This window comes from Ovis canadensis, chromosome 9 (assembly GCF_042477335.2).
Source record: "Ovis canadensis isolate MfBH-ARS-UI-01 breed Bighorn chromosome 9, ARS-UI_OviCan_v2, whole genome shotgun sequence".
NCBI lineage: Eukaryota > Metazoa > Chordata > Mammalia > Artiodactyla > Bovidae > Ovis > Ovis canadensis.
Window position 1 is genome coordinate 95992720 of NC_091253.1, and position 24949 is coordinate 96017668.

The 24949-nt window shown below is 38.3% G+C and overlaps 1 protein-coding gene across 4 annotated transcripts in view; it reads right to left on the reverse strand.

Annotated features, from left to right (window-relative positions):
- Window positions 1–223: 223 nt before the first annotated feature.
- The window catches only part of SLC26A7 (solute carrier family 26 member 7), a 147204-nt gene continuing 122478 nt past the window's right edge, over window positions 224–24949 (reverse strand). For 2 of the 4 annotated variants that reach the window (XM_069600647.1, XM_069600649.1), the window contains 4 exons: window positions 15771–15871; window positions 3979–4033; window positions 3718–3821; window positions 224–2265 (listed from right to left, as the gene is read on the reverse strand). In XM_069600647.1, coding sequence (XP_069456748.1) covers window positions 2230–2265; window positions 3718–3821; window positions 3979–4033; window positions 15771–15871 — 296 coding nt within the window. In that variant the 3' untranslated portion in view covers window positions 224–2229. Of the gene's footprint in view, window positions 2266–2312; window positions 3587–3717; window positions 3822–3978; window positions 4034–15770; window positions 15872–24949 lie in introns of those variants that run through there. The other 2 variants (XM_069600646.1, XM_069600648.1) reach the window with 1 other exon arrangement.

Here is a 24949-nt window from a genome sequence, read left to right on the forward strand (position 1 = left end):
CTAGCATCAGGACCTTATTGTAGTTTTTCTATTGCCAATATCTGTTTTGAAATAAACATTTATATTTTAGCATCTTGTGTGTGTGAAACTCACACTGAGTCACTGGGCTCTCAAAACTTAATTCTAGTGAGTTCCTCCAGGTCTACAGTCACTGTGACCTTAGCATGCGGGATAAGCCTTTGAGCAAAGGGTTTATGGTACCTTTGTTTTGATCTTCTTTTACTTTGAAAACAGTAATATTTGATGAAAGTTATGACTTTTAAGTTTTATCCATTAAATATCTACTATAAACCCTGAAATGTATTCAAATATATTTTCTCAAGCAATTGTGTGCTAGCTTCAATAAAAAAAATAGAAGAGACTATCTGCCAATTAACTGTAATTATTTTAATTCCATCTACAGTCTATAATCTAACAAATTAGAAAATGTCTACAGTATATAAATTTAATAATAGGCCAAAGTTGCATAGAAATACATCAATTTATGTGCCCATGACCAATGGATTAGAGATACTGACTGTTGCCACTATCTACAACTGGAATAATTTAATCAGACAAAGGAGAATGAAATTCCTCTTTTTAAGGAAAGTTTACTTTCAACTATTACTTCCACCTTTGCTTGGAACAATATTTGATGGGAAGGAAAATTGACTTCATTCATTTCATTCTAAATTAGTGATGAAGGGATTGAGGCTTCCTGTGGTACAAAAACTATTTTTGTATTTCATGTCAATCAAAATTAACATAGCTAAATAGGTTATAAAAATTTTAAATGTTTATTATTCCTCGTTTACACTGCCTGCTTAGGATTTAATGGTAAAAGCAAGGGCCGTATAAATGTTTGTTATACATTTGCTAGGGACCATTAAATCACTTGGCAGATACTAGAATTTTCTCTTACGGATGTCTAGAAAAACACCTAAATGACCTAAAATTAAAGCCTTTTAATTTTGTTTGCAAACTCTTTCTCAAATTCACTTCAAAGTACTTGGCTTTTTGTTAACTGGTAATTTCTAGAACAGCTAAAATGATTTAATATTAATGCATGTGTCTATACCTATTTTTGAAAGTGATATTTCTTCATAGGTAAATCAAATTGCAAGATAAACATATAAAACTATATGTGATTTAAAATATATGTAGAAACATGAAAACAGTAACTTATTCAAGGAGGCCTAGACTCTGGTTTTACTTGTCAATTACTCTGTTGATTTAGTGGGTTTACAGATAAGCATTTATCTAAGCTCTTCTCTAACAAAAGAAAAAAATAAAGCATTCTATGGAGATCTATCTATCTTAGACAGATAAATGTATTATAGTATATTGACTATCTCTCTGAAACAGGAAAGTCTCAAACTACTATAGCTAATCTTATATTGGAATAGCACAAAGTTATTCTGCTTTGATACTTTCTCATCTATAAATCATATTTGTGAAAAAACATAAAATGTGCAACTTCCACATTTTCTAGTTCCAACAAAACTTAAGCTGAAAATAGAGACTTTTATGGGTGGGGATGTACAAACTAGGGCTAAGGTCTGAAGATCTTAAACATTTTTAACAGTCACAACAAAACCAAAGTCAAGAACCTGATTCCACCAGGATACAAGTGATGTAAAAACATTCCTGAAAACTTCCATGCATGGAAAGATATGAAGAAGAATGGTTACCAATTTGTCATTTGTTTTTGCTTGACTTACTTTCTGTGAATTTCGTTATCATATTACATGAATATTTCATGGCTTGTTGACATTTAATGGCTTTTTTGGTAGGGGAAAATGGCACACTTGATAAGTTGTTTCTTTGTATTAGTTACATATAATCCTGCATTTTTACAAATGACTTGCAAATGTTCTAAATCTCCTATAATAGGACAAAGTACTTCTCACTTTTACAAATCAACTTATAACAAAACTAAATTAACACAAAATATTATGGTATAAAAAAAAGGAAATAAATTCATGTTTATCTTTCAGTACACTAAAACTAAATGTATACTGATTTTTATAAAATAACTATACAGTAACCTACAAAGTGAATTTACTCACGGACAAAGATTAAATAAAATTGTTGGCAAACTTTGAGCAGTGGTTATGCAGTTACAAAGTCACACACTCATCATAAAGGTCATTTGTAGGTTCTACACAACAAGAAAGTTTGTGCAAAACACTTGAGTATGGCCTTTTCAAGAAAGTTGTTAAAGAAAAACGGTACTGCAGCAAAAGAGTCTCAGATTTCACTGTGGTCACTGAGTATGCTCAAATTCTGAAACAGAAGAGAAAGAAATTAGCACTTGCTACTTGTTGTTTTCTTGTTTTGTTTCTAAGTGCCTGTCCCACCTTTTGTGACCCCATGGACACGACCCCATGGACTGCAGCCGGCCAGGCTCCACTGTCTATGGAATTTTCTAGGTGAGAATACTGGGTTTGGGGTGTGTGTGTGTGTGTGTGTGTGTGTGTGTGCACGCGCGCGCGTGCGCTCAGTCACGTCTGACTCTGTGACCGCACAGAGTGTAACCTGCCAGGCTCCTCTGTCCATGGAGTTCTCCAGGCAAGAATATTGGAGTGGGTTGCCATTTCCTCCTCCGTGGGCTCTTCCTGACCCATGGATCGAACCTGCGTCTCCTGGGGCTCTTGCATTGGCAGGCAGATTCTTTACCACTGAGCCACCTGGGAAGCCCCACTTGCCACTTGACTTTAAGTTGATAGCAGTAGGTAAAAGAACATTAGAAACTGAAGCCAGCTGTCTCGTCAAGCTAAGAAAATGGATATTCTCTGAGGCGTCAGAGTATAGAAGTTTATAGCTCCAAGTGCCAGGTCAGACTGCTGACTTTGAAACTGGCTCTACTACTTACAAATGGTATAACTTCCCTGAACCTCAGTTTCCTCATTTCTAACAATAGGTTAAATAATAGTATCTACTTCATAAGCTTGTGGTGAGTTTAGTGAAGAAATATAGGTAAAGCTCTTAGCATAGTCTTGCAACATAATGAGCACTCAATGAATGTTCATAATATATACTATTTAATAGTAGTAGCAGTGGAAATAATAATAATAACATTATTATTTTAAAATTTTTATTACTTTGTAAATGTATACTGTTCTGGTTGCATGTAATGAGGATCACCCAGGGAGACAATAAATGCTGTTCCAGGAATAAGGAAAGGCAAAGCAATTCAAGATAAAAAAGAAATTGTGGGAAATCAAATTTCTAGGGATAGTTCTAAAATTAACCATACAGCCCAGTATTAGAAGATAACTTTGACACTTCAGACCATTTGAGTGCTGGCTCCTGCAAATAGTATTTCCAAAAATGGTAATATGAGCTTAGAGTAAAGGGTATCAGAGCAGTTAAGAGCTATTTGGTTACGTTTCGAGTTTTTTTTATTTGACAGAGGTAGATTCCAACTTCCAGGATAGTGGATCCTGGAAGACGTATTTATTTTATAATCAAGCAGTTTGCACTTAATAGGTGATCACCAGATCCTTTAAACAGTGATATTGCTGGAAACTCCAAATTCTTAAACAATGTTCATACGTTGTCCAAAAAGGGAATGAAAAAATTTCTTTGCTTGGAGCAGAGGACTCTGAGGAGGGAACACATTTTAATAGGTTTTCAGATGTAAATGGGATAATAGTCTAATATAAACATCACAAAACCCTTGATTCTACATTCCAATTTTCTTATGATTCTGGCACACCAACTTGTTCAACTCACCTTATTTAAATGCATGTTACTTATCGCAGCAGATACTGATTCAAAAAAAATTGGCTTTTCTGAATCTAGGTTTCCACAGTATTTCATTGCTTTTACCAAGGAAGCTATAAGAAAGCACAGTGATAGAAGGATTCATGGAGCAGCAGAAGGACCAGGCCCAGTGTTAGCCAAGGATGCTCCCTTACCTGCGCAGTGGACCAAAGAGTCAAGGATGCTCCCTTACCTGTGCAGTGGACCAAAGAGTCAAGGATGCTCCCTTACCTGTGCAGTGGACCAAACACACATCCACACTCTTGTTCTTACAGTCCATGTAAACCTGGAAGAATTAAAATAATACACCCATGATTAATTCAGGGTAGCTGACAGGAAGAAACAAGAAGCTCAGAAGGGAGAATTTCTAGTTGTTTTTTTTTTTTTAAATTATGTTTTGCCACCAGGGGGTGGCACTGTAACGCAATAAGGCATACTCTCTCTTCTAAAAGAGCCGGTCTTCACGAAGGAAGATGGATGCCAGCAAACATCTGCCTTTTATATAACTCAGTTTTGCTCCTTACATTCTCCAGTTTATTTAATAAAAATAAACACCCCACCTTTCTCTCCCTGTAAGAATAATATAAAGTTGTTTTCAACTGTCTTATTGGAAGTCAAGGACCCGTTTGTGAAAATGATGAAATATGCTTACCTTAATGTTCTGTTATTTATATATATTCATGGGGTCTCTAAACTCCATCCGTGGATGGTAAATTGAAAACCTCACCACAATAAAAGTCAAATTTGATGCCCACTTTCTATTTTTATGGTCCATCAAGATGAGAGATCCTAACTAATTTTCTTGGCATACTGCAGGGTCCTGCCTTCTTTAAGTCCTAGAAATTCTCAAGTAGTAGCCACTTGAGCAAACAAATACTTAAAATCCAGATCCTAGAACTAGTTATCCAGCTAAGGTGTGGACCCAGAATTTGTCTATCTTTAAAGTCTATGTTCTTAACACATATCATAATTGACTGTAATCATAATGAAATAAACAGTGATAAGGAAACTAAAAGTAGCAAACTAATAAAAAAAAAACAGCTGGTTGTGTGTATACAGAAGCACAAATGTCATTTTCTTCAAATTTACGCATCAGTTGATTTATTCCTCCATTCTATTGTGTAGCATTTTTAAATAAGACAAATTAAAAAATTTTTTCTCTCTTAGCATTCCCAGTACTTAGATTATTTGAATTCCTCTGAACTTTCAACTTTAGATCTTAAACTCCGTGGGAATAGTTAACCACTGCCTCATATTTACTAACTGTAAGTCTTGATTTGCAGTATCTAGAAAAGGTAGCTAATAAACACGGGGATATATTCAAAAACAAAGTTCAAATACAATTGGATAACAAATATACATAGTGGCTTTTCCCAGTAAAAGTACAATGCTAGTCTAGTGTTTCTCAAAACACAAACCTTGGACAATAAACAACCTATGTGGTTTATTGTCCATAAACAACCTATGCTGTTTAAAATGAAGATTGCTGGGCCAGGACTAGGATTCAGAAGTCTGTATTTTTTTCCCTTCCATTTTTCTTGAGTTATAACTGGCATACAGCACTGTGTAAGTTTAAGGTGTGCAGCATAAGGATTTGACTTGCATACAACCTGAAATGGTGAGATAAGTTTAGTGAACATTGATCATCTCATATAGATGCAAAATTAAAGAAATAGAAAAAAGATATTTTTCTTTGTCATGAGAACTCTCAGAATTTATTCTCTCAACAACTTTCATATGCAACATAAAACCATGTTAATTGTATTTATACCTACATCCCAAGTACTTATTTATCTTATAACCAGAAGCTTGTACTTTTAACTGCATTCATCCAATTCCTCCCTCTCCTCAGCCCTTGCCTGTGATTACCACAAATCTGATCTCTTTTTCTATGAGTTTTTATTTCTTTGTTTTTGGAGTATAACTGGCTTACAATACTATGTTAGTTCCTGTTACACAACATAGTGTTTCAATATTTCTAAACATTTCAGCCCCATGCTGGATCACAGCCTTGTTGTGGTGAAGGGGCTTGTGTAGCTCAATGAAGCTGTGAGCCATGCTGTGCAGGGTGACGCAAGATGAATGGGTCATAGTGAAGAGTTCTAACAAAATGCCTCCCTGGAGGAGGAAATGGCATCCCATTCCAGTATTCTCGCCACAAGTACTCCATGAACAGTATGAAAAGGCAAAAAGATATGATGCTGGAAGATGAGCTGCCCGAGTCAGAAGGTATCTAACATGCTACCGGAGAAGGGTGGAGGGAAATTATGAATAGCTCCAGAAATAAGGAAGCCACTGGGCCAAAGCAGAAATGACACTCAGTTGTGGATGAGTTTGGCAGTGAAAGTAAATGCTATAAAGAACAATATTGCATAGGAACCTGAAATATTAGGTCCATGAATCAACGTGTGAAATATTTCCTGCCATATTGGTGGGCAAGAAATGTCACAGCCACCAGCAATTTCCAGTCTCCTAATGCGGATGAGGGCTCCCAAAAGGGAACACTGTGCCTGTGATCCCGCAGATGCCACCACCCTCCATGGTGACTGCTGAAGAGCCTGGGGGAATACAGGAAGCAGCCATCCACCACGTCTGCCACCCCATAGGGTGAACAGGGAATTAAGGATGTAAACAGCCAGGGAACGGGATTTGGCCCCAGATAGCGGAAGTATATATGAAAGGAATAAATTCAGTGAGCCCGGAGGCTTGCATCTTCCCAAACACAGAAGAATGCTACATTCCTTTACTTGCTATCTAATTTTCCTTGCATCACAATAATCTTTGATGCTCAGACTGCCTGCCCCCCTTGTTTCAAACTAGTATATAGCCTGACTCCCCCTCCCATCTCTCTGGAGCAGTTTTCTCAAGGCTACAGAGCTGATGGCTCCTGGGCTACATTCCCACCAAATAACTCTTTACTTTCAGGTTGTGACTAATTTTTTAGTGGACAAAGGTAAATTGGATGTGGTCAAGGAGATGGCAAGAGTAAACATCGACATTTTAGGAATCAGTAAACTAAAATGGATGGGAATGGGACAATTTAATTCAAATGACCATTAAATCCACTACTGCGGACAAGAATTCCTTAGGAGTAGCTCTTATAGTAAAGAAGAATGCAGCATCTGAGTGAACCTCAAGAATGACAGAATGATCTCAATTCATTTCCAAGGCAAACCATGCAACATCACAGTAATCCAAGTCTATATTCCAACCACTGATGCTAAAGAAGCTGAAGTTGGCTGGTTCTATGAAGACCTACAATACCTTCAAGACTAACACACACAAACACACACACAAAGATATCCTTTTCACCACAGGGGATTGGAATGCAAAAGTAGAAAGTCAAGATATACTTGGAATAACAGGCAAGTTTGGCCTTAGAGTACAAAATGAAGTAGGGCAAAGGCTAACAGAGTTTTATTAAGAGAACACTCTGGTCATAGCAAACACCCTTTTCCAAAAACTGAAGAAACAACTCTACATATGGACATCACCAGATGGTCGATACTGAAAAAGATTGATTATGTTCTTTGCAGCCAAAGTTGGAGAAGCTCTGTATAGTAAGCAAAAACAAGACCTGCAGTTGAGGCGACTGTGGCTCAGATCATGAGCTCCTTATTGCAAAATTCAGGCTTAAATTGAAGAAAGTAGGGAAAATCGCTAGGCCATTCAGGAATGATCTAAGTCAAATTCCTTATTGTTATGTAGAGGAAGTGACTAATAGATTCAAGGGATAAGATCTGGTAGATGGAATGCCTGAAGAACTATGGATGGAAGCTCGTTACATTGTACAGGAGGCATGAGCAAAACAATCCCAAAGAGAAAGAAATACAAGAAGAGCAAAAGCAGAAATGACACTCAGCGGTGGATGTGCCTGGTAGTGAAAGCAAAATCCAATGCTATAAAGAACACTACTCCATAGGAAACTGGAATGTTAGGTCCATGAATCAAGGTAAATTGGACATGGTCAAGCAGGAAATAACAAGAATGAACACTGACATTTTAGGAATCAGTGACCTAAAATGGATGGGAATGCGTGAATTTAATTCAGATGACCAATATATCTATTACTGTTGGCAAGATTCCCACAGAAGAAATGAAGTACCCCTCATAATCAATAAAAGAGTTTGAAATGCAGTACTTGGGTGCAATCTCAAAAATGACAGAATGATCTCAGTTTGTTTCCAATGCAAACCATTCAACATCACAATAATCCAAGTCTATGCCCAACCACCAATGCCAAAGAAGCCGGAGTTGACTGGTTCTATGAAGACCTACAAGATCTTCCAGAACCAACACCAAAAAAAGATATCCTTTTCATCATAGGGGATTGAAATGCAAAAGTAGGCTGTCAAGAGATACCTGGACTAACTGGCAAGTTTGGCCTTGGACTACAAATTGAAGCAGGGCAAAGGCTAACAGAGTTTTGCCGACAGAACACATAGATCATAGATAACTCTACATGTGGACATCACCAAATGGTCAATACCAAAATCAGACTGATTACATTCTTTGAAGCTGAAGATGAAGAAACTATAGAGTCAGAAAAAACAAGACTGTGGCTCAGGTCATCAGCTCCTTATAGCAAAATTCAGGCTTAAACTAAAGAAAGTGGAGAAAACCTACAGGCCATTCAGGAATGATCTAAATCAAATCTCTTACTATTATACAGTGGAGGTAATGAATACATTCAAGGGATTAGATATGATAGAGTACCTGAAGAAATATGGACAGAGGTCCATAACATTGTACAGGAGGTAATGACCAAAACCATCCCAAAGAAAAAGAATTGCAAGAAAGCAAAGTGGGTGTCTGAGGAGGCTTTACAAATAGCTGAGGAAAAAGAAGCAAAAAGCAAGGGAGAAAAGGAAAGATATAACCAATTGAATGCTGTTTCAGAGAATACCAAGGAGAAGAGAAGGCTTTTTTCAATGAATAATGGAAAGAGAAAAACAACAGAAAGGGAAAGACTAGAGGTTCATATAGTCAAAGCTATGGTCTTTCCAATAGTCATGCACAGCTGTACATGGCTTGAAATTCAGCATTTAAAAAACTAAGATCATGATGTATGGTCTGATCATTTCATGGCAAATAGAAGGGAAAAAAATAGAAGCAATGGCATTTTTTCTTGGACTCCAAAATCCCTGTAGATGGTGACTGTAGCCATGAAATTAGAAGACACTTGCTCCTTGGAAGGAAAGTTATGACAAACCTAGATGAGGTATTCAAAGCAGAGACATCACTTTGCAAGCAAAGGTCCGGATAGCCAAATGTATGGTTTTTCCAGTAGTCAAGTACAGATGTGAGAGTTGGACCACAGAGTTCTCTGAGAGAAAGAAAACAAATGAGGCCAGCTCTCAGATCATCTCAGCTTTCTGCTGCAAAGTGGTTTGTGGGCCACTACATGATAGGGGGACCCATGCAAAATGCAGCCACTTCATCGAGCTGGGAAGATAGAACTGGCATTCAGGAAGGATCGAGTGGGTACATTTATGAGCAAGAATAACAGAAAGGAGGGAAATATGTAGGGAAAGAGCCCCAGAAATTATCAAAGGCTATGATTAAGTTTTTGACAGAATATAAAGTCTCACACAGGAGGAGACTGTTTGAGGCCAGAATAACAATACTCCTGGGGAGGAAACAGCCAAGGAGAGGAGAATCCAGTTCCACACAGCAGAAGCTAACGGGCCACTGAGAGAAGCTGAAAAACAGACATGGGCTAATCCTCAAGATCCTCCCACATATTTGGGGTACTGGGGGAGAGAATAAGTGGAAATAAGAAAGGGAGTACATTCCTTGTTGACTTTGAATTAAAAAAAAAAAAAAACAGGAAACAATTATGGAAGTGTCTGTGTGTACGTCCTTAGTCGCTCAGTCGTGCCTGACTCTTTGCAACTTCATGGATGGTAGCCTGTCAGGCTCCTCTGTCCATGGAGATTCTCCAGGAAAGAATACCGGAGTGGGTTGTCATGCCCTCCTCCAGGGGATCTTCCCAACAAAGGACTCAAACCAGGGTCTCCCACATTGCAGGCTGATTCTTTACCATCTGAGCCACCAGAGAAGCCCAGAAGTTTCTGAGTTTCCCTTGAATTAGCAAAATTAAGTATTCCATCTGAAAAATGAAGACTTTGGTTTTAAAGAGATAAAACTGTTTTATTTTTTGCAACCAGGATTGTAGGGACCCAATGCAGAATGGAGCAAAGTGCCTCACTGCACTGGGCATTATTTCAGAGACCAGGAAGGGTTTCAGGTCAGATTGTACTCATCCATGTTATGAGACCACATCCTGCTATTTCCCCAGGGAAGGACTTTTCTCCTTCTTTCCTTTTATTATTTTTTTTAATTGGAGGATGACTGCTTTAAATTGAGTCATGTTTATTCCTGTTGTGCAACATCATGTATCAGCTATAAGTATTCATATATCCCCTCCCTCCTAAGCCTCCCTCCCATTCCCATCTCTTCCAATCTAGGTCATCCAAGAGTACCAGGTTGAGCTCCCTGTATTATATAACAACTTCCCACTAGTTACCTATTTTACAACCAGTAGAGTAAATATTTAAAAGTTACTTTCTCAATTCATCCCAACTTCTCCTTCCCCTGCTATATCCACAAATCCATTCTCTATATCTATGTCTCACTGCTGTCTTGCAAATAGGTTCATCAGTACCATTTTCTAGATTCCATATATTTGCATTAATATATATTTGTTTTCCCCTTTTTGACTCATTTCACTCTGTATAATGGCTCTAGGTTCATCCACCTCAGTTCAACTGACTCAAATTTGTTCCTTTTTATGGCTGAGTAATATTCCATTGAACATGTGTGCCACAATTTCTTTACCCACTCATCTGTTGATGGACATCTAGGTTGCTTCCATGTCCTGGCTATTGTAAATAGTGCTGAAATGAACACTGGGGTAAATGTGTATCTTTTTGAATTATGATTTTCTCAGGGCATATGCCCAGTAGTGGGAGTGTTGGGTCATCTCCTAGTTTTACTTCTAGTCTTTTGTGTTTTTTTTAAAGGAATCTCCATACTATTCTCTAGAGTGGTTCTATCAATTTACATTTCCATCAACAGTACAGGAGGGCTGCCTTTTCTCCACATCCTTGCCAGCACTTATCGCTTGTAGATTTTTTTGAGGATGGTCACTCTGACCAGTCTGCAGTAGCATCTCAATGTAGTTGCAGTGAGCATTTCTTTAATGATGAAGGACAGCAAGTATCTTTTCCTGTGTCTGTTGGCCATCTGTATGTCTTCTTTGGAGAGATTGCTCTTTAGGTCTTCTGCCCATTTGTTTTTGTTGTTGTTGTTGTTTGTTTGTTTGATTGGTTTTTTGTTTTCCTGATACTGAGTTCCATGGGCTGATGCTACATTTTGGAAGTTAACCCTTTATCAGTTGCTTCATTTGCTATTACTTTTTCCCATTCCAAAGGTTGTCTTTTCATCTTATTTATAGTTTCCTTTGCTGTGCAAAAGCTTATAAGTTTAATTAGGTCCCATTGTTTACTTTTATTTCTATTTCCATTACTCTAGGAAGTGGGTAGAAGAGGATCTTGCTGGAATTTGTATCAGAGTGTTGTATCTATGTTTTCCTCTGAGCTTTATAGTTTCTAGCCTTATATTTAGGTTTTTAATACATTTTTAGTTTATTTTCATAGATAGTGTTAGGAAGTGTTCAAATTTCATTCTTTTGCATGTAACTGTCCAGTTTTTCCAGCACCACTTACTGACAAAATTATCATTTATCCATTGTATATGTTTGCCTCCTTGTCAAAGAGAAGGTGTCCATAGGCATGTAGGTTTATCTCAGGACTTTCTTTCTTGTTCCTCTGACACATTTTTGTTTTTGTGCCAGTACTGTACTGCCTTGATTACCATAGCTTTGTAGTATAGTCAAACATCAGGAAGACTGTTTCCTCCAACTTCATTTTTCTTTCTCAAGATTGCTTTGGCTATTTGGGGTCTTCATGTTTCCATAAAAACAGTAAAACTATTTGCTCTAGTTTTGTGAAAAATGCCGTTAAATCAGTGATGAATATTCATTAGAACAACTGATGCTGAAGCTGGAGCTCCAATACTTTGGCCACCTGATGCGAAGAAATGACTCACTTGAAAAGACCCTGATGCTGGGAAAGATTGAAGGTGGGAGGAGAAGGGAACAACAGAGGATGAGATGGTTGGATGACATCACCAAGTCGATGGACATGAATTTGAGTAAGCTCCGTGTGTTGGTGATGGACAGGGAGGCCTGGTGTGCTGCAGTCCATGGGGTTGCCAAGAGTCGGACATGACTAGAGCAACTGAACTGAACTGAACTGAACTGAACTGAATGTAATGGGGATTGCACTGACTCTGTAGACTGCCTTGGGTAGTATAGTCATTTTCACAATATTGATTCTTCCAATCCTAGAACATGGTTATCTCTCCATCTGTTTTTATCATCTTTGATTTCTTTCATGAGTATCTTATAGTTTTCTGAATACAGGTGTTTTGTCTCCTTAGGCAGGTTTATTCCTAGGTATTTTATTCTTTCTGTTGCAATGGTGAATGGGATTGATTCCTTAATTTCTCTTTTTGATTTTTAATTATTATTTCATAGGAATGCAGCTGAAAGGTCAGCTGTTAATCTTATGGGAATTCCCATGTATGTTATTTGTTGCTTTTCCTTCGCTTCTTATAATATTTTTTTCTTTGTGTTTAATTTTTGTTAGTTTGATTAATATGTGTCTTGGCATGTTTCTCTTTGTGTTTATCCTATGTAGGACTCTCTGTGCTTCCTGGACTCATGTGGCTATTTCCTTTCTAATGTTAGAGAAAGTTTTGACTATACTCTCCTTCCGTATTTTCTCATACACTTTCTTTTTCTCTTCTGGAATCCCTCTGATTTGAATGTTGGTGTGCTTAATATTGTCCCAGATGTCTCTGAGACTGTCCTCATTTCTTTTCATTTTTTTCCTTTATACTGCTCTGCTTCAGTTATTTGCCCTGCTCTGCTTCTACCTGCTATCTTCCAGTCCATTTAAACATTCTTCTGCCTCAGTTACTATGCTATTGGTTCCCTTTAGTGTATTTTTATTTCTTTTATTGTATTGTTCATTGCTGATAGTGTATTCTTTATTTCTTCCATGTTCTTGTTAAACTCTTCAGGTATCTTCCGAATCCATGCCTCCATTCTACTTATCTATGTCTCCATTTTATCGCCAAGATTTTGGTTCATCTTCACTATCATTCCTCTGAATTCTTTTTCTAGTAGACACCCTATTTTATCTTCATGTGTTTGGTGTTGTGGGTTTTTACCATGTTCCTTCATCTGATGCATGTTTCTCTGTTTTTATTTTGTTTTTTTCCATTTTACTTATTGTGTTTGGGGGTCTCTTTTCTGAAGGCTGTAAGGCCTTAGATCCTGTTAACTTTGAAGTCTGCCCCCTTGGGTGGGTTTTGACCAGTCCCTTGTGAAGGTTTCCTGGTAAGAGGCCAGATGCCTGTGTTCTGGTGAGCAGAGCTGGACCTTGTTCCTCTGAAAGGCACTGTCATATCCAATGGTGTGTTTGGGTGTTTGTGAGCTTGGTATGGCTTTGGGCAGCCTGTCTATTAATGGGTAGGTTTGTGTTACTGTTTTGCTAATTATTTGGCATGAGGTGTCCAGTACTGGAGTTTGCTTGGCCTTTAGGTGGAGCCAGGTCTTAGCAATGAGATGGAGGCCTTTGGGAGAGTTCTTGCCAATTAATATTTTACAGCGTCAGGAGATCTCTGATGATCCAACATCCTGAACTTAGACCTTCTACCTCAGAGGTTCAAAATCAACACCTGGCTGGAGCAACAAGACTCCACAAGCCACATAGCACAGAAGAGAAAAGGAAATAAATAGAAAAAAAAATCAAACAAACATGCAAACAAAAAATGAGTGGACAGACAAATCCCCAAGACAAATGATAAAAGTAACACTGAACAGACAAACACATTGAGACGCATACATTCATACTCAAAAAAAGGAAAAAGACAAAAAACTAAAATAAAATCTTAAAAAGTGGAACCACAAAGGAAGAGAGCAACCAAACCAATAAGCAAACCCATAAATAACACACACAATAAACTAGGCTAGAAAAAATTCAGAACCAAAAACATGAAAGCAGTACAACAGAACAAAATACTAGGGTAGAAATAGGAAAAAATAAAATAAACTTACTTAAAAATATAAGCTTTAAAAAAGGAAATATTAAGTAAAAAATAAATATTAAAGTACTAATAAAAAAGAACAGAACAAAATGAAAAGAGAGAGAGAGGTGGTAAGAAGACTATTTTCGTGTGGCCTCAGTTCTCAGTTTTCCTGCTACACAGTGAGTTCCAGCTAATGTGCCTCATCAGAAAGACCTCCAGTATTTCTATGAAGGTCTCCAGACCTGCTCTGGGCACTGTGGGGTCAGCTCAGGCTCAAACCTGTCCACACTCCAACTTGTACTTGCTTCAAAGCCCACAACTGCCCCCAAACACCACACCCTCAAGCCAGCTGTGGGGCTTAAGCTGCTGCTCCTGTGGCTGCAGGAGGAAGCTCACCTCCACTGGTCACACAGCCTCTGCGGCTCACTTTGGTTTTCACCTGCCTCTGTAGGCTGTGCTCTGGTGTCTATTTCCCACTCAGACAAGATGGGGCAGAAGCAGAGGTATATCGGGCCTCACTTACTCAGCTGGGCCGGGAAGAGGGAGGGTTATGGCAGGCACAAGTGCAACGTGTGAGGAGGGCCTGGGGTGGTAAAAGCCTTCGGAGTGTTGCTGCAGCCTGAGGCAGGTCAAGCACTCTCCCAGGGGAACTGGCCCCAGGTCGTGGGAACCTAGGCAATGCCAAGGTGCCTGAGCTCCAGGAAGGTGCGGGCTGTGACTGGTGTCTGCTTGTAGCTGCCTGCACCTGGACCCCTTGGGTTGGGACTGCGGCGCTACTCATCCCCTGCCTGTGGTACTCCCGCTGGCCTTGACGGCAGCTGGCTGGTGTGCCTGCCTCTGAGACTGCAGACCAGAGCCATGACTAGTTCTGCCTCTGGCACTCATGCCAACATTTCCAGTGGCTGGCCAGCGTGTCCACCTCTGAGGCTGCAGACCAAAGCATTGACTTGTCCTGCCTCTGGCACTCACGTTGGCCTTGGTAGCAGCCAGCCAAAATCCCTCTGGGGTTGCAGACCACAGCTGCAGCCAGTCCCACTGTGGGCACTCGTGAAGGACACTCACGTGTCCTAACATCTGTAAGCATGCAGAGGTGGAGGCAATGACCTGTCGCCCCTCTGGCAGTCCCAGGCTTTTCCCTCAGCTGTATCGTAGGAGCCCCCTCTGAGTGTCTTCACGGCAGTCAATCCCAGCCCCTCCTTGCGCCTCAGCACCCAGCCCCCCTCGCCATGGTGGGCGGCCCTGCAGTCAAGCATCTCAGGCTGGGAAATGCTGGTCAGTGCTGATTTTTGTGCTGAAATCTCTCTACTTTGCCTTACACACACCTGTTGCTGTGCTCTCCTCTGAGCTTCCAAAGCTCCACCTGTCCCTGCCTGTGAGGTAGTTTCTCAATAATTCAGGCCAGGAATGGTTTCAGGTCAGACTGTACCCATCCATAATATGAAAGACCATATCCTGCCAACTTCAGGGCACATACTCGTGCAGGGAGCTTTTCTCATTCTTTCTAGAAGCCTAGGAGTTGACTGCCCAGCATGTACTATGCCCACTACATCTCAAATACATATTCTCAGATAATATTGGGATAATCAAAAGTCAGATTCAAAAATAATTAGTAGTTAACTGAAAATGTAAAAACTCATGCCCCATGTGAACACCTACTCTACTCCCCTTATACCCTCCTGATACACGCACAACTAGAAACTTCATGAAATCTCCTGAAAAGAAATCTACTGTAGCGGGAGGCACAAAGTCTATGTCCTTTGGGGAGAATGGGTGAGATGAGTAGGGTCACGACCTCAGAAGTGAGAAAGAGTCCGTGAAAACACCGTTCCTAAAGAGAAGGGAAACACAAGCTGCACAAATACCTCAATAAGCATGGAGACGCCAGTATAGTCAGAAAAGGTCAATCCACTGCAATCCAGAATTAAAGAACACTTCGGATTCAGGCAGGGCTGGGTAGCTTCTTCTGTAAGAGGAACAGAGCTGAATCAGAGAGAATTCTTAGAGATTTTCACTATTGACTTTGTGGAATATTGGGAAGATCAACAGTGGCCTAATGTTTTAACAAAGTGAAATCACTGTCATGTCCGACTCTTTGCGATGCCATGGACTGTAGCCCACCAGGCTCCTTCATCCATGGAATTTTCTAGGCAAGAGTACTGGAGTGGGTTGCCATTTCCTTCTCCAGGGGATCTTCCCAACCCAGGGATCAAACTGGGGTCTCCCGTGTTGCAGGTAGACACTTTACCATCTGAGCCACCAGGGAATCCCTGGATGGCTCAGGGAATGTTTAACAAAATCAATTCCAAACACTTTTAATTCTACATTTTCAGTTGGCTACTAATTATTTTTGAACTTCAATTTTTGATTATTCCAATATTATCTCAGGTAATTATTACTACATAACTTGATTGCCAAGGATAATATTGGTAAATAGCATATGATTAAAAATGAAAGTGAATGGAAATTTACAATAAGAAGATGTCCCTCTGGAGCAACCAGGGAAGGCTTCATGCAAAAGCAGCCTTGAATTTAATAGCCTATATTTAATTCCAAAAGTAGAAGTAATACAGAAAGGTAAGCATCCCAATCATATGAACAACTGTCATTAAACACTGATGATAGTTTAAGATCTCAAAATTTTCCTGTCCCATTCAATCAATATTTATTGGGGGGACTACCCTGGTGGTCCAGTGGCTAGGACACCACGCTCCCCATGCAGGGGTCCAGGCTTGATGTCTGGCCAGGGCGCTAGTCCCACATGCCGCAACTCAGGGTTCACATGCTGCTACCAGAAGTTCACCTGCCACAACTGAAGATCCCACACGCTGCAGCAAAGATCTCCGATTCCGCGTGCTGCAACTAAGTCCCAGCACAGCCAAATAAACTAAAAAGTGTATTTTTAAAAATTTGCTATTTTTATAAATTTAGTACCACATGCCAAGTACTCCAGTAGTGCCCTCTGTTTCCCCTTTTCTCCCGTGAGAAGGAGCTTTGAACGTAAGTACAGATGCAGGCTATGCTACCATTGGCTCAAAATGGTAAATTAGAACTTCAAGCAAAATGAAAAGTGACCACAACTTAGCTCATCCAGTGGCCACTCAGTAGTAATCATTATCATTCAATATTTGCCTAAAAATAGGACCTAGCCTTACTACAGAAGATATAATATGTCATTGCTATTATCAGAGATTGGAGAGTGGATTTAAGATCACAGGAAAAATAAAAATATGAATCCTAGGCAAGGAAAAACAGTGGAACATTGATTGGTATTTATTCCTTTTATCTCCTAGTCTCACAAACAGACACACACAAACACATATACATAGATTGGCACTACATTAATTAGTTTAGAAATACTTTTATTCCATTTTATTTAGAGCTACAGAAGAAGAATTACTAAAGGAATATTAAAAGATTTGCTGAGACATTTGGCTCATTATTTGTCTGTGATATGTACTTCCTTGCAAATTTTTTATGATTCATAAACGTTTTATCCAATTTGGAAACATTTTGTTGAATTTTCAGAGTATAAGAATCTTAAACAATTGAATATCAGATAAGCTCCCCTACAAAAGTTCAATAATCCACATGTCATACATGCATAAAATATACATAATGGATTAGATGTATGCTTACAAAGTTAGATATAAAAAGCTTTAGTAAGACTAATCATTTGCAATGTACCATGGAGTTCAAAATTTGAAGGCTTTCTATGCAACACTTCTGAATATATGTTTTAGAAAATAAAATGTATATGATTTTTTAGAAGATAACTCAGTCCAGCTATTTTGATATCTTTTCAGCATGTCAACTGTGTACATATCTTTACACGCTCCACATTTAATGACAGCATGGTGGTAGCTTGAAAATATATACACCATGGAAATTGGCAAGTGCAACAAATCACACTTCTCCACCACCCCATGCCATATTCTCCACTCCAAGTTTTTTGGATTTACCAACACATCATTATGTAAATCTGGTTACTCTTACTAAACACAAAGAAAATAATCAGTAATTTTTAAAAAATTTAATATCTTGGATTAAATAAATGACTTAAACCTCTGACATATTTAGCAATAGATCTTAAAATGACAGTGATGATGCAATTTGATATCAAAATTAACAAAGTCTGTTTTCCCATGTCCTTATAGTCTTTTATAGTACAGTACACACAAAAAAGCTAAATCTAAAATTCTTAGTCCAAAAATTTATGTAGAAAAAGTTATCATTAATATCTAATCCACCCAAATTAAATTATGAATTCTTTGAGATCTTTAAGCCTTATTCTTCATTTACTAGAAAACATAATTATCATTGGTAAAATTGAATATAATTCAGTATATATACTTAATATAACCCAGAAAAAATTAACAGCTATTTTATTTATAATTGCTTTTTATGAAGGAGGTACATAAAATTATTATCTGCAACTAAAGTTATGACATGCATTCTATCATCCCTATTCTTTAACAAGCCAAACATGGCTAATCAATCATGGCACTTTTTCTCAGTCAGTTCAAAGAAGACCCTAGAATTTCTATCAATTCAGTGCTTCAGAAAGTCACTACTAGTTCATAGGCAATTTTACTTGTCAATCTGAACTTAATAATCCAGTGAAAAAACTATGCATATCATTTAGAGGGATTGAATACTAATCTAAATGACTAAGAAATGGTGGTAAAAGAATACAGAAAATTATTTAAGAAATAAGGTGTTTTTTTTCTTTTCTATCCTATTTATTTCACTTATAATTTATACATGCTGTTCTCTATATTTTCTTGTAATTATTTCATAATTTAAGTGATGATAGATTGCTAACTAAAAATGTTTGGGTTTAATCAATAGTGAAACAAAATTTTTCTTTTGTTTCAGAATGTGCTTGCTTTGTCCTTCATTTTTACATCTGAGCTTCCTCTTTTGTGTTCCTTTAATCGAAATGGATGCACATTTTCAGACTGTCCAAAAGAAATAAAACAAAAGAATTGTGCCATGTAGTTGTGGATAATAATTTAAATTAACTTTTTTTTTAAGAGAAGCAGTTCTTTTTTTGTGTGTGTAAATAAAAAAGACATTGTTAATGGCAAAGTTACCAATCTCCTCAAATGAAAATTTAGATACAATGGACATTCTTGAAATCTTTCCAAAAATAAGTGAAGTTTTCTTTTATATAGTATCCCTTCAGTTCTGTCATTGTGCTGATTCTATGACTATTAATATATACTTGTGTTTTAAGCTTCTAAGTAAATCAGTCAGTGCAATAAAATTCACATTGTTGTTGAAAACTGAATGAACAGCTAATATGTCTTAAGCAAAATGAGGTAAGCTTGGAGCATGTGCAAAGGAGATAACTAATATATACTCATGGGAGATGTGGTAAATGATGAGCTTTATCTACAAAAATCAAAGAAAAATAAAGGAAGAAATTAACCATCAGGTGTGGGTGGGTGATTAACTCCAGACTGTGCAAGCCAGCTCTCTCCTGTGGAATATTCATTAACTTGTTTAATTAAAAAGTATTCAGAGATGCATAATTTAGGAGTGCTTTTTTATACTTCAAAAGGTTTCTGGCAGTTTGTGAATCACTCAAAATTTTTTAAAAGAAGGCGTTTTCTGTTGACATCAAGTAATTATTGAGAAACAGATTTATATCTCTAACTGCTCGAGAAAATAAGGAATCAGAAATATTTAGGACAAACCAAAACACTATCTTTGGAAAACATGTGTACATATTGTATACATTCTCTCTTTTATTCATTCACTCATTCAAGCAGTTGGTTAATACAGATGTGGCATGTGCTTACTCTAAGGACCATTCTAAGAAATGCAAGTAGAATGATGGACAAGAGAGATAATGGTACTGACTCTCAGCAGACTCACAAGTAAACTGAGAAACGAGTCAGTTGAACTAGTAATCTAAAGTGTTACCAAGGCTGGAAAGTTATGCAGAAAGCGCTCAGGAGGTACAGGTTAGACCTGAAATTGTAGACAGAAAAATGGCCCCCAGTGATGCCCACAGCTTAATCCCTAGAACCTGTGGAATATGTTACCTTACATGGTCAAAGAAATGTTGCAGACTTGATTAAATTAAGAATCCTGCCTCCTCATGCGAAGAGTTGACTCATTGGAAAAGACTCTGATGCTGGGAGGGATTGGGGGCAGGAGGAGAAGGGGACGACAGAGGATGAGATGGCTGGATGGCATCAGTGACTCGATGGATGAGTTTGGGTGAACTCCGGGAGTTGGTGATGGACAGGGAGGCCTGGTGTGCTGCAATTCATGGGGTCGCAAAGAGTCGGACACAACTGAGCAACTGAACTGAACTGAGATGAGATTATCCTGAATTACCCTGGGGTTGGCAGCTGGGGGGGGGGGGGGGCGGGTGCCGGGAGTCCAATGTTCCTAGGGTTCTTATCACAGGGAAGCAGGAGGGTCAGAGGCAAAGACGGAGATGTGATGATGGAAGAAGAGGTCAGAGAGAAATTTGAAGATGTCAACACTGCTGGTTTGAAGACAGACGAAAGGATATGACCCGAAGAATGTGGATGGCCTCTAGAAGCTGAAAAGGGTAAGGAAGTAAGCAGATTCTCCCCAGAACCTCCAAACAAAGTACAGCTCATCTAGGGTACTGGATGAGGATGGGGGAAATTGAGGGAGGGGAACCAGCTTAGGCTTCAGGACCTGTGATGATAGAAATCACGCTTGTTTTCTCATCCTTGAACATATAGCACCCACCAATGTGCGTAGGACTTACTAAATACAAGAAAGATTTGTTAAGTGAACAAAGACATTCATTAATTAACACAGGAATGAAAGGAAGACTGGGACAAGGAAGCTGAGACTTGGAGGATAATTTGAAGGTAAGAAGGTGGTGGAGGTGAGCCCGAAAAATCATGACGCTGAGAAAGATGCTGACAGGGTGCCTCTTGGCAACGGCACAGTGTGACTACAGTGCTTTGGAACACAATTTACCGAACACGGTAATGGGAAATTTCTTCACATTTGAGCAATTTCTGTTTTCACTCAGAAAAATATGAGGACTTCCGTCTCGTTATTTACATGGTTTGTAAGTTTATTTAGTTTTTTCAATCAATTCTTCCTCTTCTGTAAAGACTGTTTATAGGAGGGGGTATCATTTATTCTCTTTTTTCTTTCCTACTCCCTCACCCAGCCAAGACTTCTCTTTGCTTTAGTTTTTTCCAGATCTATTCAGTGGTTCCCAAAACCCAAGGATATCTCCTGGAAGGTTTTCCAGTATCGTATCCTGGAAGGTTTTCCAGTATCCTTTCCTTTTAGCTACCCTCCTGGATTTCCAGTCTGAGAGTTTCAGAGTTTTGAATCATCACTTGTATTGCCCTCCTCCTTCCCTCAATACCCTAACAGTGCTGGTTATGTTAATTACATATTGAAATCTCTCTTAAGTCCATCTTCATCTTCATTTTCACAAGCTTGCAACCAAAGCAGAGATAAGTGCCATTCTTTGTCACCTCCTTTTTTCTGGATTAGCACCAACCCACCCTTCCTGGCTGTGTTTCTGCAGACTGCATCTGGCTCCGAACTCTCAAATCCCAGCTTTAAGCACCCTTTCCTATACACATTGGCCTTCAATGGGGCCTTGAGGTCCTCCTCTGCCCCTAAGCAACTGCATGATCCTGAGAAATTTAGTTATCTATTTTTTTTAAGTGAAAGTAAGGTTATTTAGAGAGATACATATTCAATAGGCAGCATACAGACCCCCCCAGAAAGCAAGAGTGGGCCTCAACTTCTTATCAGTAAAACTAAGAGTATCCTATTACCTATTTGAAAATGATAACTGCCATTATCTATTTCATCTATTTAGAAGAATATCCTTTGAAAACTTGGAAGCGCTATACAAATATTAGCAGTGTTAATTTTCATTCACTGACCAAGTGTTCACTAGACAATGAAGGATAATGCAATGGACATTAAAAATGCATCTCTTCCCTTAAAAATATAATGAGGAGGAAAATGTGCGTGAATAAAACAACTTTATAACTATATAAAGTGATACGTGATTGAGCGCCCGTGGTAGTCTCTCCATGTTACTAAATTTCCATTTTACAGCTGAAGGAACTGAATTCTAAGTGGCACTTCATTGCATATTTGCCTCTATGGATCTGGTTGACTTCTTTTTCTACCTAATAAGTTTGCCAAAGAATATGTCCCTTTGACTTACTTTTCTTCTCTATTAAACCTTGAAGAACGTATAATATTTGGATTGGCAAACAAGTAGATGGTTCTAGAAGGGAGAATATGAATAAAGAATTAAATCCAGGTGCACTGGGACAACCCAGAGGGATGGGATGGGGAAAGAGGTGAGAGGGGAGTTAGGGATGGGGGTACACATGTACACCCATGGCTGATTCATGTCAGTATATGGCAAAAACCACCACAATGCTGTAAAGTAATTAACCTCCAATTAAAATAAATAAAAATTTTTTAAGAGTTAGATCCAGGAATGATTAAATTAGATGTAGGAGCCAAGAAAACTCATTCATCTGACTGGTATAGAGAACTTGTGCAATGTGAAGTAAAAGGGAAATCCGTTTAAGAAGATACGGAAGGGTTTTAGGTGTCAGACTGAGGACTGGGCACTTGATCCTCTGAAGAGATCGCTAATGGATAAGAAGTTTTTTGTTTTCTTTTAGGATGAGTCTGTCATCACAGAATGGAATAAAGCTAGGATGGCAACTGCATCTAAGCTTGTGTGTCAGTTCAGTTCAGTTCAGTTGCTCAGCCATGTCAGGCTCTTTGTGATCCCATAGACTGCAGCATGCCAGGCTTCCCTGTTCATCACCAACTCCCGGTCAACACCAACCATTTGTAATAGCTTATTATAGGTCCCTGTTTAGAAGATTCTCAGGTTACTTTGGCTCATAGGAGGAAGCGCCTTGATCAATTAATTTTATCTTCTGTAATCACAGGAAACTGGGTGTTCTCTATTCATGGAGTAAGACCAAGACTGTCTCATAGCAGAAAAAAAATAGGAAAGTCATACTAATCCATCTTGAATACAGTTAAGGACAGAATCAGAGTAACAGAAGTGAAAATGTAAACACAACAAAACCAAGAGTTATGGGTTTTACTATTTAAACTTTGAGAGGAAATCAAGAACATGAGCAATAAGAGAAACCTGAGCATTTAAAGCACAGGGAAGCACCGTGACAGGTGGATGCTGTTCCTGTACGAGAGAGGTAGGGGGACTCAGGATGCTCTGGAGTGTCAGAAGAGAGAGAAGGAGGATGCCAGGAAAACATTCTAGTCAACCAGTCCTAACTACTATAAAAGCATAACTGGGTACAAAAGGTTTCCCAGGAACACAGCAAGGGTGACCATGTCGATCAGCTGTTGCTCTCTGCAAAGTGGGCCTGATCTAGGGATGCAGAGGTGAGAATGCCCTTGTAAAGTTTTCAGGCTAGCAGAAGAGAAAGACTTATGAGAAACAACCATTAAATAAGTGCAATACCAGGATGATATAAGCATCCTTTCAGAGCACAAAGCAGTTTGGGAATGCATGTACACCCGTGGTGGATTCATGTCAATATATGGCAAAACCAATACAGTATTGTAAAGTAAAATAAAAAGAAAAAAGAAATTAAAATTTAAAAAAAAAAAGAAAAGAAAGTGAATTTATCATGAGAAATCAGAAAAGACCAGAGAAGCTAGCATCTGACTGCTATCCTGTTGATATGGGCCATGGGATTAATTTGTATATTTATATGACATTTATTTTATTCTATTCTATATTTTATATATTTGGAGTACTTTAAAGTAATGTGACAGATACTATAATATATATTTATATATAAACATTCCACATGTTCTTTTATCCACTGTACTTCTAAAAAGTATTAATTTTTCTGCATTTGGGAGGATTATAAACAGAGTTACTATGAACAATCTTGTATATGTTTCCAGGTGCAGATATTAAGAGGCTCCTTTATTACTGTCTAGAAGAGCCAAAATCAGTATGTCAGCTTTTCCTGCTTTTTTTTTTAAGCTTATATAGTAGAATTTGAATTTTGTTTTCCTTTGCCTTTTCATTTTGGCCCAGTTACGTTTATAAGACTCATCTAGTTTTCATTATTGTATATGTGTACCATATAATAAATATATCAACTAAAAATTCAAATGTATAAATATTCCATACTTATACATACCAGCTTTTTTTTTTTTTGAAATACAAACTGTTTCCAGGTTTGGATAGTTAAAAACAATACTGTTTGAACATTCTTGTTTATGTAACTTGTTAGAATGTACACTGGGGGTGGAATTGCTGGTTTGTGTATCTCGTGTATCTTCAACTTTATATGATATTACCAAACAGTTTTCCAAGGTAGTTGCTACAGTTTACACTCCCACTAGCATTGCAAGAGACTTTTTGTTGCTTTATATCCTCACCAATACTTGGTATTGTCAGATTTTAAAAACTATCAATTGTATATATTGTGTTATTTATTGCAAAGTTAATCTATATTTCCTCAAGTATTATGAACAACATCAGTGAGTTTAAGTAAGCATATCTGCATATGCTCATTAGTAAATTTGAAAATGTCTCTTTTTGTGGAATGCCTGTCCATGTCTCTTGTGCATTTTTCTAACAGGTCATCTGCCATTTTTACTCCTTCTCCATTTTATAAATTACGTCTGTCTTCTTTTACTCTGGCTTATCTTTACATTCAGAAAACGAAAATCATGGCATCTGGTCCCATCACTTCATGGCAAATAGATGGGGAAACAGTGGAAACAGTGTCAGACTTTATTTTTTTGGGCTCCAAAATCACTGCAGATGGTGACTGCAGCCATGAAATTCAAAGACTCTTACTCCTTGGAAGAAAAGTTATGACCAACCTAGATAGCATATTCAAAAGCAGAGATATTACTTTGCCAACTAAGGTCCATCTAGTCAAGGCTATGGTTTTTCCTGTGGTCATGTATGGATGTGAGAGTTGGACAATGAAGAAGGCTGAGCGCTGAAGAATTGATGCTTTTGAACTGTGGTGTTGGAGAAGACTCTTGA